General features: G+C 39.0%; 1 protein-coding gene across 3 annotated transcripts in view; it reads right to left on the reverse strand.

Annotated features, from left to right (window-relative positions):
- The window catches only part of kank1a (KN motif and ankyrin repeat domains 1a), a 70,341-nt gene that overhangs the window by 6,929 nt on the left and 46,600 nt on the right, over positions 1–16,812 (reverse strand). For all 3 annotated transcript variants that reach the window (XR_010532212.2, XM_065267123.2, XM_065267124.2), the window contains exons 3-8: positions 12,208–14,856; positions 10,355–10,501; positions 4,492–4,588; positions 4,203–4,388; positions 1,704–1,791; positions 309–528 (exon numbers count right to left, since the gene is read on the reverse strand). Coding sequence is in view for 2 of the 3 variants with exons in the window: in XM_065267123.2 (XP_065123195.2) it covers positions 309–528; positions 1,704–1,791; positions 4,203–4,388; positions 4,492–4,588; positions 10,355–10,501; positions 12,208–14,856 (3,387 nt within the window). In the remaining variant the exon portion in view is untranslated. The remainder of the gene's footprint in view (positions 1–308; positions 529–1,703; positions 1,792–4,202; positions 4,389–4,491; positions 4,589–10,354; positions 10,502–12,207; positions 14,857–16,812) is intronic.

Consider the following 16,812-nt stretch of genomic DNA (forward strand, 5'->3'; position numbering starts at 1 on the left):
GTATCCATTGCTTTTCTTTTGGAGGACTTTCGTTTAATGGATTCTGCCAACAAATCGGTATTTCTGAATGACCTGAAGTTGAGCTTAAGCGAATTTGAAACCAAAGTATTTGATTAACATATGGTACTCTAATATGTCCTGAAAGCATTCGATCAGTATGATTGTCTAATTTTCAATGGAGGTGGCATTTAGCAGCTTGCATCTGATCTATTTATATACTTCTAATAATTAATTAGTTGTGGATATCTAATGGTTAAAGTAAACAGGGAATAGTGACTTATGTCGAATTACATAATTTGAATACTGACCTGCTTCCAGTAGCTTCTTTACAATGTGGAAGTTGGAATGGGACACACTGTAATGGAGGGCAGTGTTGCCATTGCCATCGGCCATGTTTACAATATGCTGCAGCAGGGCAGGCGAGATGGATCTGAACCCGTTCATGTAGTCCTCCACCATCTCTGGTACTGCCGTCTTCTGACTGGACACACGGAACCACTCATGTTGCACAGTGTTTACATACGGTCTCTGAAATCATTTTAAATGAAAGTATATTACATTGGGCTTCAGCATGACTGGAAACACTATGGGGTGGTTTCCCGGACAGGGATTAGCCTAAACCAGGACTAGACCTCAGTTTAATTAGAAAATATAATTTGTTTTAACAAACATGCCTTACTAAAATCATTACTTGTGTGCATTTTGAGGTAAAACAAAGGGCACTGATGTATTTTAAGACATGTCAGTGCAAGTTAGTTGTTTTCAGTTTTGACAACTCTTACATTTATTTAAGTCCAGGACTAGTCTAATCCCTGTCCAGGAAACCACCCCTATGTATTATAGTGGACTTACAGGATTAATGCTTATGAGATACATTTGAAGAGTTTGATTCCAAAATGCAATTAACGCCATTTAAAAAAAATAGTTATCGCAAAAATAGTATTGTATCAGGTCAGTATTAAAAAGTAAATTCTTCATTTTATGCAAAATCCGATATCCACTGTGTTATCTTTTCTCGCTTTCTCCCAAAATGTGATAAACGCCAGTCCTCCTTCTCTGCAAATGCAATAAATCCGCTCAACAAATCACAGCGCACCATTCCACGCATTGTAAACAACAATGGCGGCACGTTGAATACACATGGAATCGTATGTTCCTCATCTACTTTGTACTTCGTGAGTAACAAACAAATAAAATAATACTTCTGATGGCATTGATAAACCTGTGGTGGTTTTCTTATGAAAAACTTTCCATTATTTTAGGCAAGGTGAAACTACTGTACAGTATGTTGGACAGATACAGCTCAGCTTCTGCTTGTCTGGCAAGAATTATTACTAGATTTTTCTGTGTTTTCTGATTTTCTGTGTTTTCTCCTGCATCTATTAGTGTAAAGCTGCTTTGAAACATTTAAACAATTGTGAAAAGCGCTATATAAATAAAATTAAATTAAATTGAAGAACTAAGAATAACTGCACCGGTGCACAGCTGGGCGTGTTCAGTTAAGGGGCATTGCAAAAATTATGGAATTGATCCAACATTCCTGTACATCATGTTAACCACATACAGTAGGGCCAATATCCTTTTCTTTTTCGGGATGGTGAAGCAGAGCATAAAGGAACATCAGAGTCCCTAATTTGCTTTGCTTAAATCACATGTTTGTGTGTAAACATTCCTAATTGAAGTAACTATCCCACTTCACTTACCACATCTTTACTAGATAAAGCCTTTGGGTCACTGAGGTGGGTTTTATACATGTTGCATGCGGAAAGCATCTTCTCATTCAACTCATATCTGTGAAAACAAATAAGCCACACCAATGTTAATATGATAGAAATTTGCAACATTCCACAACACAATGACACTCTAAAGTCATAAATGCCACATACTTTATTATTATTTCCTTTATTTAACCAGGTAAAACTTTCTGAGATTAAAAATCTCTTTTTCAGAAGTGACCTGGCCAAGATGAAATACACAGTATTGAAGTAAAAAAAATAAAAAATAATAGAAAATAGACACATCAGACAAAATATATGCACATCCTTAGTACAGATTAAAAACATTTACAATTCGTTTCTTCCTTTAACAGCTCAGTAACAAGAGATTTAAAAATATTCGTTGACACTAGGGTAGGTAATTTGATGATATTCTGTAAAAAGTTCCAATCGCTAGGTGCTGCATACCAAAAAGCTTGTTTGCCAAATTTTGTTCGTATTGACGGTACTAAAAGAGTGTACCATTCTTGTGATCGCAGAGAGTAAGCCCCAGGAGGTTTATGTTGAGTAAGAGAGCATAGATATTGAGGCAGCTGTCCCAAAATAGATTTATAAATAAATAAGTACCAATGCTTGCGTCTGCGCATAGATAATGATAACCATCCAACTCTGTGATACAGTTCACAATGGTGAGTACTATAGTTGCAGTTTAACATAAACCTAAGTGCACCATGATATAAAACATCCAAAGAATTTAAAAACTTGGCATTTGCTGATTTATACAATACATCTCCGTAATCAAGGACGGGCATAAAAGTAGCAGAAACTAATTTTCTTTTTGCTTCAAAAGAGAAACAAGATTTATTTCTGAAATAAAACCCTAATTTTATTTTTAATTTAGTCCTTACTTGATCAATATGAGTTTTAAAAGATAATGAATCATCCAATATAAAACCGAGGTATTTATATTCTGTCACTACCTCTATTATAGTGTCCTTTTGAGTTTTAAGAGGTGTTTGATTTATCACTTGCTTTTTAGATCTTGAAAAGAACATTACTTTAGTTTTAGTCTCATTCAGAGTCAAGTTTAAATCATTAAGTCTTTGCTGCACAACATCAAAAGCATGTTGTAGCAGCGACACTGCCAGATGTAATTTAGGAGCACTACTATACTGTAGATCACAGTATCGTCCGCGTAAAAATGGAAGTTCACATTAGTTATATTAGCATCAAGGTCATTTATATAAATAATAAAAAGTAAAGGCCCCAAGACTGATCCTTGAGGGACTCCTCTCGTGACTTGCAAAAGTGTGGATGATTGGCCTTCCATCTGCACACATTGTGTCCTATCTATTAAGTAGCTTTCGAACCACGAAATTGTGTCTTCAGACAATCCGATCTGTCTCAGTCTATTTTTCAGTATACTAAGATCAACAGTATCGAAAGCCTTTGACAAGTCAATGAAAAGAGAGACACAATGATGACCTTTATCAAGCGCCTCAATAATATCGTTTAAGACCTTGGTAGCAGCTGTAGTTGTACTATGCTTCTTCCGGAATCCTGACTGATTATGTGATAAAATATTATATTTATTTAGATATATTGTCAATTGCTCACTAATAAAATGTTCAAAAATCTTCGACAGGACACATAATTTCGAAATCGGCCTGTAGTTATTCATATCAGTGGGATCCCCTGCTTTAAACAGTGGGCTTACATATGCAGACTTCCATATCTTTGGAAATTCATTTAAACTCATTGACAGGTTATATATATATGTTAAAGGAGCTGCTATATGATCAGCAGCTAATTTTAAAAAGAATGGTTCTAAGCGGTCAGGACCAGCTGCCTTATTTACATCCAGTGTTTGAAGGGCTTTTTTAGTCTGTCCTGTCAATAGTGGTTTTAAAGTGAACTTTGGATGTGATAGATGTCTTCCCCTAACATCCATTCCGATATTCATATCTATAATTTTGGGTGCCTTTAATAATGATCCAACAGCAACAAAGTGGTTATTAAAACAATCTAACATCTGTCCTTTCTCTGATATTTTCTTGGAGTTATCCATTATATATGAAGGAAATCCTACTACCTTTTTTACAGCTTTAATGGATTCTACGTTTTTCCAAAATTTCATTGATTTATTTAAATTACGAGTTGTTTCGTTTAAGAAGTAATCAGCTTTAGCTTTCCTTATCATCACTGTACATTTATTTCGTAGCTGTCTAAAACAAAGCCAATCGGACTTTAAGTCAGAGTGCCTTGCTTTAGCCCAGGCAACATCACGCTCCTGGACCAAGTACTTCAATTCAAAATAAAGAAATAATTTGCAAAAGAAACCAAGATGCATGCTGGAAAACATCTAGCAAAGAGTTAAAAATGTTGGTTTGATTTTGTGTTTTTCTATCATCTGATGTTAAACGGTTGCAGAACTCAGATCTAGATCCAACAAGTGATTATAGGCTTAGAGTTACTGGAACTACTTGCCTCTGCCGTTTCTCTTTGCCTAAATCTTCCATGTCCCTGTCTTCATCCACTGCTTCTTTATTTTTGAAGTCCTCTTTCCTCCTCTCTCTCACGTTCCCCATCTGGTCCATCTCGTCTCCTTCATCCTCTGACCCAGAGGAACTGCTGTCTTCTGAGCTGGAGTCATCGCTTGATGTTGTCTCATACCTTGAGATTGACATGAGTGAGGAGACCAAGCGTTACTGTTTAAAACATTTCTATGAGAAAGGTCTTGTTACATCATGCTGAATTGGTGAATAAGAGAACCTACCCTCCATTCACACCAACAAACTGTAAGTTCTTTTTAGTTCCGTTAGGTCCCTGATGGCCGTCCTTCTTCATTATAGACTTTAGGGTGCTTTGATTGCCTGGTAGAAAAGAGAAATGGATCTACATGAACAATTATATACAGAAGGGTTTCAAAAGTCTGGGTCCATTTGTAAAAACGCTTAAAGGGGAAATTTCACAAAGATTTTTTTAAAAGGTGAAAGAAATCTTTTGTGTCCCCATAGTACATATGTAAAGTTCTAGCTTAAAATACCCAACAGATAATATATTATAACATGTTAAAATTGGCACGTTGTAGGTGTGAGCAAAAATGTGCCGTTTTGGGTGTGTCCTTTTATATGCAAATGAGCTGATCTCTGCACTTAATGACAGTGCTGTGGTTGGATAGTGCAGATTAAGGGGCAGTATTATCCACTTCTGACATCACCATGGGAGCCAAATTTTAATGACCTATTTTTTCACATGCTTGCCAGTGATGTTTTCGTCAACAATGACGACAACGAAATTATTTTGTTGACGCACCTTTTTTATGACGATAACGCAACGATGACTAGCTAAAAATGGCTCTAAGGTGACGAAAACATGACGAGACGCTTTCGAGTTTTCTTTGACGAGACGGAAACGAAAATGATTATAATTCTGCCTATTTTGTGTGAAATCTGTCTGTTTTTAGCTAAAAATTATCAGCAATGCTGCCGCTTCCTATCCTTGTTTTGGGTACGCCCACCACCCGGCTGCCGTCATGCCGTGCACACCCAACAGATTTCACACAACAACAACACACCTGCGGCTGTGGCGAGTTCGAAGGACCGTGGCGGTGACGCCAATAAACGGAAACGGCGAGATGATTTATGGACATACTTTCAGTATAATCCATCAGAAAGAAAAACGGAATGCATATTGGGCCATAAACTAGGTGGGAAAAATACCACTAACCTCAAGCGGCACCTGAAGGCTCATCATGCTGATATTTTTTTAAAGGTAACTAACAAGTCACTCTGTTAACATATAATATACATTCAATTTAACTCGACAATCGGCTTGTGACACATTTCATGGGAAGCTTAAGGTTTTACATGTATCTACTTGTCAAACCTAAACCCATTTCCAATACTTTTTAACCTAAATTAATTTGTTAAAGACTACTTATTTACTAAAATTGACTTAAACTTGAATAAACCTTTTTGTATTTTTATTGACTAAAACCTTTTAGTGTTTTGGTCAACTAAAACTCGATTAAAACTATCAAGTTTATAAGTGACTAAAATGTGACTAAAACTAAAAAGCATTTTGGTCCAAAAGAATAACACTAAGGCTTTGTCCACACGAAGCCGATGGATTCCCTATCCGATCATTTTTTTTCCTCGTTCTAAAAAAATTATCCATAAACACGGCGTCGTCTCAAGAAATATCTGCGCACACACGAAACCACTGAAACCGACTGAAAGCGGTGTAGTATATATGCCAGACCAGTATGGGGCACTGTAATTCTGCCACAGATATACACTATACATGGAGAAGACGACTTTGAGCATGCACATTGCGCATAACCTTGCGCGCTGTATACGAACAAAGAAGAAGAAATGGTAAACGCAACAACTTCAAGAGCAAAAGCGGAGTCTTTCTTCGGTGGTGGATCTAAGAGCATGTGGCGTATGGTGTTGTCCATTATCACTTGTTGCTCACCACAATTGCATAGAAGCAATAGATTTTGCTGTAATAAAGCTAGTAGGCTTAGTAGCTTCTGTAGCACGAACACAATCATGTAGTCCGCCATTACTGTTGTTGCTGTTACGTGTGATGCTGCCGACACGTGATGTAATGACGTTTTTGCTTCACAAAATATACGGATTGGCTGTACACACGAAACCGCAAGGGTGTCGATTTCAGATTTATCCACTTTAGGACCCGGTTTCAAAAAATAGCGGTTCCAGTCTCCCAAAACGCCGGATCCGTGTGGGCGAAACGCCAATACGATAAAAAATGTATACGTATACAGTGATTCGCGTCTACGTGTGGACAGCCCCTAAGACTAAATCTAAAAGGGCTGCCAAAAACAACACTGATGCTTGCAGAGAATGGTTTACCAAAACTAAGTTACTAGGTTGATCTATTCACATTTCTAGGTTGATAGAAGCACTGGGGACCCAATTATGGCACTTAAACATGGAAAAAGTCAGATTTTTATGATATGTCCCATTTAAAATCATATTAGTACAATAAAAAGTTTACTTAAAACATGTTTAGAACATTATTATAAAGAGTGCCGCAGGGATGACTCATTTTTGTAGGCCAACCCCAGAAGTTACCGGGGACACTGGTTCCCTCACTAAAACGCCAATTTGATTTTCAATGATATTGCAATCATATTATGCAGCAGCCGAAAATAGTCACCTTAGTAACTTGCAATGGCAGGAGGCAGTGCGTAATATCACTACGCCTGCTGCAGCCATGTTACATCAGCAATGTCCTTGATTATTACGCCAGAGTATAGTACCTAGCCATATATGCCTAGAAAATCACAACTTTTAATTTTCCGTCAGTCTTAGTACACGATGTAACTACAGAAGAGTCAAGTTTTAAATAGGAAAAAAATCGAAATTCTTTGGTTATTTTTTAGCGCGATGCTAATGGTCTAATCAGATTAAATGGACTGTGCTAAGCTATGCTCCAGACCCGGAGATCAGCTGAATGGATTCCAAAACAGTAAGAATCAATTTAACTCTAGGGAAGCTGGAAAATGAGCATATTTTCAAAAAAAGTGGAATGTCCCTTTAAATGTGTTAAATATTATTTATTATACATTACACTGTTTGATTAAATATGGTTTTGGGAAAAAAGTGAAAACAATCAAGATTACATTTTGAGTTTTAATGTGTTCTCAAATATGAACATTTAATTTAACTCAAAGTTTGTACATTTTAAAGCAAACATTTAAAATGATGGGAATTTGCAGACATTATGAGACTGCAGAGGTCCGTTGTTGTATTTAAGCATACACAGTGTTCATGTAAAATAAAATAACTTTTGGATTTTGATTTCTTCAAAACAAGCGTGTCTGTAAGCAATTCTTTCTACGAGTGATGACAGCAAATGTCAAGTGAGCACACCCAAAACTGCGAGCGACACAGAGCTGACTTCATGATTCATTATGAACCACAGAGTTATTGCTGTTGTAGGAAATGAATTAGCTGCAACCATGACACAGCTAATCAAGACCATAAGCTACAGCTGGCTACAAAAAGTACTGCATTTAAGTCTGATAGACAAGTAGAAAGTAAACCAAGTACATCCAGAACCGTGAGTTCTTAAAACTCAAATTTAAGTCTTTCAAAACGATGTGAAGCAAAATAAACTCATCCCACAGCCTAAAGCTATGCCAAACATGTTAAGTACAGGCTTCGCTCTGCCAAATACCAGAGACGATCGACGCCCCTCTCCACAGAGACTGAAAAAGAACAGTTCTGAGAACTGCCAGAACATGCCCCTCAGATGGACACACTCTCTGACGCTTTAAAGGAGTATGTGGTAAATGCAGTCATTATCCACGCTTTCCTTATTTTGACAGGTGAGAGCAATAACTATGTGCCTTGAAGCCAGTAATCTGTTACATGTTCTCTTAAGACAGTCACACAATGGCTGTTTCATGGAAAAAAGCCATCTGTCAAGGAGAGTTTAAAATGAAAAAGGTGCTGCATATGTAATGGGTAAACACAGTCGTACCTGAAAATTATAATTAACAATAATATATAACCTTCTTATGGATCTTTTGAGTATTAGATACAACTGATATGCTAGGTAGTTGACATAGCACGTGCTGCAGTGCAACCCTAAACCTATGCTACTGTATATTGTAAAACAGTGATTCCTAAACTTTTTGGCTTGTGCCCCCATTGTAGAAGGTGCATCCCTTTGTGCCCCCGCAAAGAAAATTCATGACATAAAAAATTGGAATTAAACAAACAAAAAAACATATATAATGATACAAATGTTGTGCTGTTGGTTGGTAGCCTTTATTCTGAAGTTTAATTACAAAGAATTTATGATAAGTTAATCAATCTTATAAAATGTAATAAAACTGGGACCCCTTGGCATCAAATTGTGCCCCACAAAGAGGGGGGTGGGGCGCCACCCAGTTTAAGAACCACTGCTTTTAAACAACTATACTATATAAAACTTAATCAAAGAGCTAACTTTGACCATTCATAGTCAATTTGACCAATGCATGAAGTTTATAAGCACTAAGCAGACTTTAAAACTGCAATCAATATTTTTTAAAGATTTTGTTACTTAATTTGTTTTAGCAAACCCAGCACTAATACACACTTTTTGGCAAACAAATTTCACCAAATGATATTAAAAAAATAAAGCGACAGATAAATTGTTTAAAATAATATCATTCATTTGCTTTTCTTTTTGTCAAACATTAAAGACGGGGTGCTTGATTTTTGAAAAACACTTTGAAAAAGGAAGTCGAGACGACTACCAAAAAAACACTTGTAGCCAATCAGCATTAAGGAGCGTGTCTACTAACCGACATCGTTGCCTGGGTTGCATATGTGTGCGGAGGATCTGTCAAAAGAAGGTCCAGGTTCTATTGGGGTAGGGCGTGTTTGTTTAGGTGATTTTAAATGTCAACATTGGCTTTCAGAGATCATTCACCCTGCCTTTAACTAATGGTGTCCATAGTTAATGTCATTACTGCAAAACTGGCATTTAAAAAAGTCTAGCAAATCCCACTTGGTACTTTATATATCTGTTCTATTGCTTTTAAAGGGACACTCTCTATAACCCCATTCACACAGACTTTTGGTCCCAGAAAATACCCGTAAAATTGCCAGAAAAGCGTCTGTGTGAACACAAACACGTCCCGCATATCTTCTGGGATCGTTGCCGGAAAGAAGACCTAGTCAGATACACGGAAAACCCCTCTGTGTGAACAAGAAGCCGAAACAATGCAATAATGGGCGTGTTGTAGTGAGGACGCGCGGGTCATCACAAGAAAAGTTATGGTTCAGCTCCTTAAAACGAGAGATAACATGCATATAAACATTCACCACGAGAAATGTTGCAAACTAGATTGAAGCAGTTATCAGGAAATGATAAATGAGACGCATAAACAATGACTCATGTGCCGTAGTGAGGACGCGCGTGTCATGGCAACATGAAGTTGGTTCAACTCTTTAAAATGAGGGATTTACATGCAATACAACATTCATGACGAGAAATGTTAGCAAACTGGACTGAAGCAGATATCAGGTAAGTTAGCTCGTCACTTACTGCGTTGAAACGGAGATCATTCAGCAGCATAAAAGAATATCGCGTCACGTGCTCATTTGAGCTTATAATAAACAAAAATGCCCGCACGTCATCCCAACAAGATATATCGTTCAGCTTCTCAAAATGCGGGTTTTAAATGTATATAAACAATCACGATGAGAAATGTCTGAAAACTGTATTAAAGCAGAGATCAGGGAGCTCTTCAAATATTCCCTCAGAAGCTGAGATCATTCACCAGCATAGAACTGTGCGTTCACAGGCTCCTTTGTAGTCTTATTATAAACAAAAATGCATACGAGTTGTTTCTGGAGAGAGAAATAATAAATAATATGCAAACATCAGATGCTGCGTAGAAGAGAGGGCAGGACTTTCAACAGGTCACGTGTCTTTCCGGGACCTTGCAGATGCCGGCTAATCATGGCAGTGTGAATGAACAAAAAAAAAAAAAAAAAAATCGAACGATCCCGGAAAAATCTAGGATGCATTTTCTGTGTATTTTCCAGAAATGTCTTTGTGAAAGGGTTTATGTATGCATGCTTCTGAAAACGTTATAGAACTGGGCATACCATGCAACGCTGTGGACATCTGCTGATCCATGCGGCTCTTCTGTGCAGCAGTACTCTGTGAATCTTCTGTACACACACTTTGTATCCGTGTAGTCTCTGTCTTTACACTTCTTAAGTGGGAACTGACTTCACTAAACTTCTGTGTTTCTGGGAGGACAGGAGACAGAACAAATCATCAATAAAATACGGTAATCACTTTCATTACGGCAACAAAAATTTTGTTATTTAACTGAATTGTAACATGGAATTGACAGGAGAGAGATGGTGGGCAAGATAAGAGGGGAAAAGATCTTGGAATATAATCTGAAACTAAACATCCTTGACATCTTCACCTGCTAGTAAGCCCAAAGCACATAATAATATGTTTTCACTTACATGCAATTTTTTCACTGTAAAGTTAGCTATAAAAATGTATATTCTAGGTGTAGAGTGTCAAGGGGGTCGCACACCAGACGAGAAGCGCAGTGCTACGCCATGAATCTATGAATGTACGCACACTGGCGGCGCCTGGCGGTGTCTGTCCACTGTGACTCTGGACACTGCTCAAATCCCAGTCGTGCCACAGAGCGCAACTCACATAGTTTAACATAATAACATCATATTTGTCCCAAATCATTAGCGATTAACATTGGCCGCTAACGTATATTTTGCTTTTTGAAGTAGATGCTATCTGACTAAGGTCGCGCTCTTTAATGTGCACTTCTGGTGTACGATACCTCCAAGTTGTCCTAGACGCGACGCCACACTTCTCGTCCGGTGTTTGACCCCCCTTTAAATGATTGGCTTTTTAAATGAACCAATCAATGCCTATATGATTTTGATACAAGTTATACAAGTTGGCTGCGGAACACAAAAAACTGTGTATGCATGGTATTGTTTCTGATTAAGTTATAATGTGCAAATATGTATTGAATCTGAACCCTATTCAAAACTGCAAACAGTTCATAAAAATGTCTTATATGGGGAATTTTTTTTAGAGGAGCTTAATCTAAAGCCAAATAATTTTTCAGCAAATATGGAAACACTAAAGTCTTGACATCAGGTTTGAATGCCAATCTCCCAATATCACCTGAAGTGCATGTATAAAGTCTTTCACACGTCCCCTACAGAGTAGCGGTAAAAGTTACTTTAAACATCATACCATTCAATAGGAACTTTTATATAATGGGAATTCAAAAAAAAAAAAACATGGAATCTCTTTTAGGAGTTAACTGACATTTACACAAGTTGATGCTAAATATAGAATACACGTTGATGCTTTTTAAAAATATCATACCTTTATATTAAAGATATCTAGCAAATAACAGTAGGATGTGTTACTAAATAAATAAATGAAACCAATATACAGATATTTTAGTTCATATACTCAATATTATTATTCTAAAAATATTAACCATCAAATCCATGCATACTTTCTGCATATGTTTCTCTGGATAAATTACAGGCAGGAAAAATATTTTAAACAAAGCTTCTGTCTATTACATAACCCTGTGGACTTATGAATCAGCATCGGCAAAGACGACAACTGGTCATTTAGCACAAGCTGCTGCTTTCCAAAAGAGATGAGCTCACTTTTGGATTATATCCAAAGCCCCCATGCATTTTTTCAGGGTCAGATTGTGTCAGGCATCATTATAGTCACGAACCCACAGTGTAACTCTTGTCCTGTCCCTATCCCTTTACCATACTCAGCGGGAAAAGACGTGTGGTTTGTAAATATAGCAACCTGGAGCATTGTAGTATCATAATTATAGTAAACATTCAACATATCTGTCTCCCTACCTGTATGCCTTTACATTTGTTATGGTTTGAGAAGTCCAGTTTAGTATAGGATAATATAAAACATGACTAACCTTTAATGGCATTGCCTGAGTCCTCCTGCTGCTTCAGAAGGTCCATGCTGCAGAGCTCTTCAACACTTCCATACTTCATAACAGAATTGATGGATGATAGCGTAGTAACTAGCTCACTGTTAATGGAGCTAAACTGGTATTGTTGAGGTGGACCAAATGCATCTGCTAGCTCACTGTAATTCTGGGCAAGCAACGTCTGCTGTTCCTGCAAAAGCTTTTGCACCCTCTCTATGTAATGATCAAGTCCAACACCGGACATAGCCTGTGGCTGAAGGGGCTCTGTGGATGATGCAGATGCAACAGAAACACTCTTGGGTACTTGGGTCTCTGCAGGAGTCTGAAAAGGGCCACAGGCAATGTTCCTCGTCTTCAGCCCAACTAAGAAATTTTCATGTATGCTTGTGTGACCAACCCCAGTCTCCTTAGTTCTGCATGATAACATCCTGTCAAGCACACCCTCTTCCGATGTTGTACCTACTGAAATGGAACGCGTTTTTAATGTGGTCTGCACATCTTTTACAAGACCATCACCAATGGCAATGGTACGAGTCTCTATTGGCACTGTGCTTACTTGTTTGTCTTTTGAATATGATTCTGTGGTCGTGCAGGAATCAGTAAGGAATATCTTTTCTGTATTAGTTAACTTGTTTGTTTTCTCAATTTCTACAGTGTTCGTGTACTGAGATGCACACATAGGTAAGACCATGATTCCCAGGTCAGTTTTGTGAACTTCATCTGTTGCTATACTCCGAGTTACAACCTCCATAATGGGCTTGACTATTACATCCACCGAACAATCTCCACATCCAATAGACCTGAACTCCTTGGCCTGTTCAGCCTCTGTTTTGCAAAGTCCTAAACCTTCAGCAGTTAACTCAGTGTTTACCCCCATTTCACATACATTTAATTCCACTCCCACACTCTGGTTGCACAGCACAACCTGCCTTCCAACACATTGGTCTTTAACCGCAACACGTTCTTGTACAATCCACCGCTCCATTGGTAACTCTGGACCCAAAGCAACATGCCTTGCATCTGGTCTGCATGTAATTCCTACTGCGTTCATTTGTGGAACATGATTGGTGCAGGCGTCACTAAACTCAACATGATTGCCCACGCCTTGGCTCTGTGTAGACACTCTGGCTTCCACTGAAGTGCTGTACATTTCTGGCCTTGTCATCAAACCTTTATCTGCTTTTTTTCTCGATCCAGCCACTTGAAGCTGAAGCTTTAGTTTTCCCATTTCCATTTGGTGGGTGGTCTCCTTAAGCTGAACCTCCAATCTGTAGATCTTTTCTTTGAGAGCTTCAATGGTCTGGTGTTGCATCTCAATCTCAGCCTCTACTTCACTGCTCATGCCTAGCATGGCTTCAGTCACCCCAACTCCAGTGCTCCTGACTTCCTGCTCAGTCCCTACAGCCACATCTCTACTCCTCTCAGGTGACTTACGATAGACGACCACATTGTTCATGTTCTCATCAGCTCCAACACCAATAGACTTGCTTGCACGACTCCACTGCTGGGCATTCTGGATTGTTTTTTGCTCAGTCTGGTGTGAGCTGTGTATCAAATCCTCACTATTGTCCTGGATCTTCCTCTCTAAAGCCTCCACCTCAGCTGTCAGTTGTCTAAACTCTTGTAGCCTTTGAGAGCTCTGCTCTGTGTTCTCGAACTCATCAATGTGGAGCTCAGAGCCTGTCTGAAGCTGGTTCAGTGGTTCATACTGATCAGCACTGCCGACGCTGTAGGAACGCTTCCTGAAACCTCCACCCAAACCCTGTCCAGCAAGCTTTGAGTTCTTCATTTGGGACACCAGTTGCCTCTTCTCTTCTTGCAAGACTGAGATCTTGACCTGAAGGATTGGAATGGCCTTTACTTGCTCCTCAAGTTCTTTAAGGCGCTTTAGAGCCACAACCATCTGTTCTCGAATGTGCTGGAGGTGCAGGGGACTAACATTGCTCACTGGTGTGGTCACGCCTGAGCTCAGAGGGCTATAGCGGATTGAACTGCCCATGGAGGATGTTAAGTAGAGGTTATACTCGCCATTGCCGAGATGTCCATTGGGTTGCAAAGAGTGAGAGCTGGGTGAGAACTGGCCAGGCCCATATGAGCCACTGTAAGAGGAAAGGGAGCTAGAAGAGCCCATCCCTCCAAAGCTGGCCAGTCGCCTACGTGGAGGCTCACTAGCTGGTGGCTGCATCAGGAGGCGCTCCTGCTCCAGACGTCTTCGAGTCTCCATTAGCGTTTTCTCCACCTGGGGGTTATGGCGAAGAAGGCGGGGAGATGGTGGTGGCAGTAGCTGCTTGGTCTCAGGGACGTTCACGAAGGCTTGTTGAGCTTCATGGACTTCGGCAGTATGACCAGGCGGGGCTACCTGGTTCCGGGGTGTGAAGTAGACGGGTGACTGTTTATTCTCATCGCTGTTGGAAGAGGACAAGGAGTCGGTCGAAGTCCACTCAGTCTGGACACTGCAACTGCTCTGTGGTGGTGGTGGCACCGACCTGACTACCTTTGGCTTTCGCTGAATGTTTAGCTTCTTGATGGTGTTGCCCCTCTCAATGTCGTCCACATACTTCAGAAAGTCCAAGTCTAGCTGATAACCATATGGGGTTTCCAAACAGTATGGGTCCTTCTCATCGTCATCTTTTTCTGTTGAAAGCAACAGATGATGGGAGTTATTGAATGTTTAGAATTAAAGCAACTTTTAAAATGCACAGATAAAGAAAAGCATTATGTTCTCACTATAACACAATCCTTAAAGAAATAAACATATGTGTGACCCTGAAATCCATGCTAAAGTCTCATTCAGTAATCTAATTATGACATTTGGAGCATCAAAGTTTGATTTCACTCTCCTTTCAAACTTCACCATTGACTTGCGCAGTCAATATTTAAGATGGCCACATATGGTTCTCCAAATTCTTTTAAAATCTTAATTCTATGCAAAGCTATAGTAAACAATTGTTATGTGAGCCAAAATGTGATCATCACATAAGAAAAGCCAAAGAGTGTGAGTGTTATATATACCACATAATATTTTTAAGATATCAGCCAAAATATTAACTACCAACTCTTAGCTAATTTTTCATCAATCCATAACATGAATTGTCCCCAATCATGTATTCTATGTAACAACATGACAAAACAAACTCCATGTGTTTGCTGAGTATTTACAAGGGGAGGGTAGGTGGGGGGTGGGGTTAAAGGGAAACATGGAGAACAAATATTTCCTTCTAACCAAAGGTCTGTTTGGTTCAATGCGATTGGCAATACTGTAAACAATTCGCTCTTTCACTGCCTAGCAGACGAGAAATGCCTCGTCAGAGGTGCAAAATTCAAATAGTTTCTTTTAAACCAGACGCCAAGGAACATCCATCAATACATCTTAAATCACAGCCCAAATTCCACAGGAGAGTGAGAATTCCTGCCGCACGGATTAACTCTCTGGAAGCCAAGACACTTCCAGATCATTTCCAGAGCAGACAGAATACATAAAGCATAAACTGCAAACTATTAAAACACATAATCTTGATAAGTTTCTTTTTAATGAGAAATACTAAAAAGCCATTAAAGTTTACTTGACCATGTAATACTCTGTCAAAATCTGACTCCTGAAGACTTCAAATAGATTTAACTGAAAGATTTAAGCAACATAATCCCTCATTGTTCAAGCGTCACTTACCCCAACTCAAACAGCAGAGTTCATGCAGGGGCGCATGTTCCTTCACAGGCCGATATAAAGTTTTATAACTAGAACAAGCTGCAGTCAGCCTCCGCTCGCTCACTGAGCGCTTTCTCAACCTTCACTCCATAAGGGGAAAAAAATTCCACTATTGGTGTAAACTTAGCCCAGCCTGTGATAGGCTAGCTGCCTCAACCAATCGCGCAGCACATACAGTCTTACTTCTCTCAGTGCGTTCTTTAAACACTAGACAAACAGTAGACCCTTTTAAAATTGTTTACACTTTCCAGGCATGTTTCTGTTATACTAAAGAACAAACTAAACTCACCAGCTACATAATACAAGGTTCAAGCTTGTGTGTATACGACGGTAGTGTACTTTATACAGGCTTGCCAATACAGAGATAAAAATAGAGTTAAGTAGACATTTCCTGAATTCTTTTCAGCAATAATAAATAACATCTCGCACAGTTAGTTTACCGAGTAGATAACTGGATAATTAATGCTTCACATACAGTACTCAAAAAAAAGGTTTTTATTCTTCATTTAGCTAAACAACATTCATTCAACAGCACTCACACAACCTCTTCGACCATATTTGCGTGCAACAATCACTGCTTGTTAAGCCTGCCAGCTTGCTACGCTGACCATAGCAAGAACTCAACAGCACTGTCATGAAAAGCGAGACCGGCTTGTCTGGTACAAGGAGCAGATCCATGGCCAGTTAAATGCTGACTTCACTGTATGTGAACGCGGGGGATTGTCATCTTGTGACACTGAATGGACAAATGAGAATACAGTGTGAGCTCCAAGAATAATCCACACACATTCTCATTTAAGAGTCTAGAATTACACAGGACACTACCCACCGTCAGACACAAAAACACCTCTGAGGAACTTCACAATAAAATAGTTTATGCTACA

This window comes from Paramisgurnus dabryanus, chromosome 5 (assembly GCF_030506205.2).
Source record: "Paramisgurnus dabryanus chromosome 5, PD_genome_1.1, whole genome shotgun sequence".
Taxonomy (NCBI): Eukaryota; Metazoa; Chordata; class Actinopteri; order Cypriniformes; family Cobitidae; genus Paramisgurnus; species Paramisgurnus dabryanus.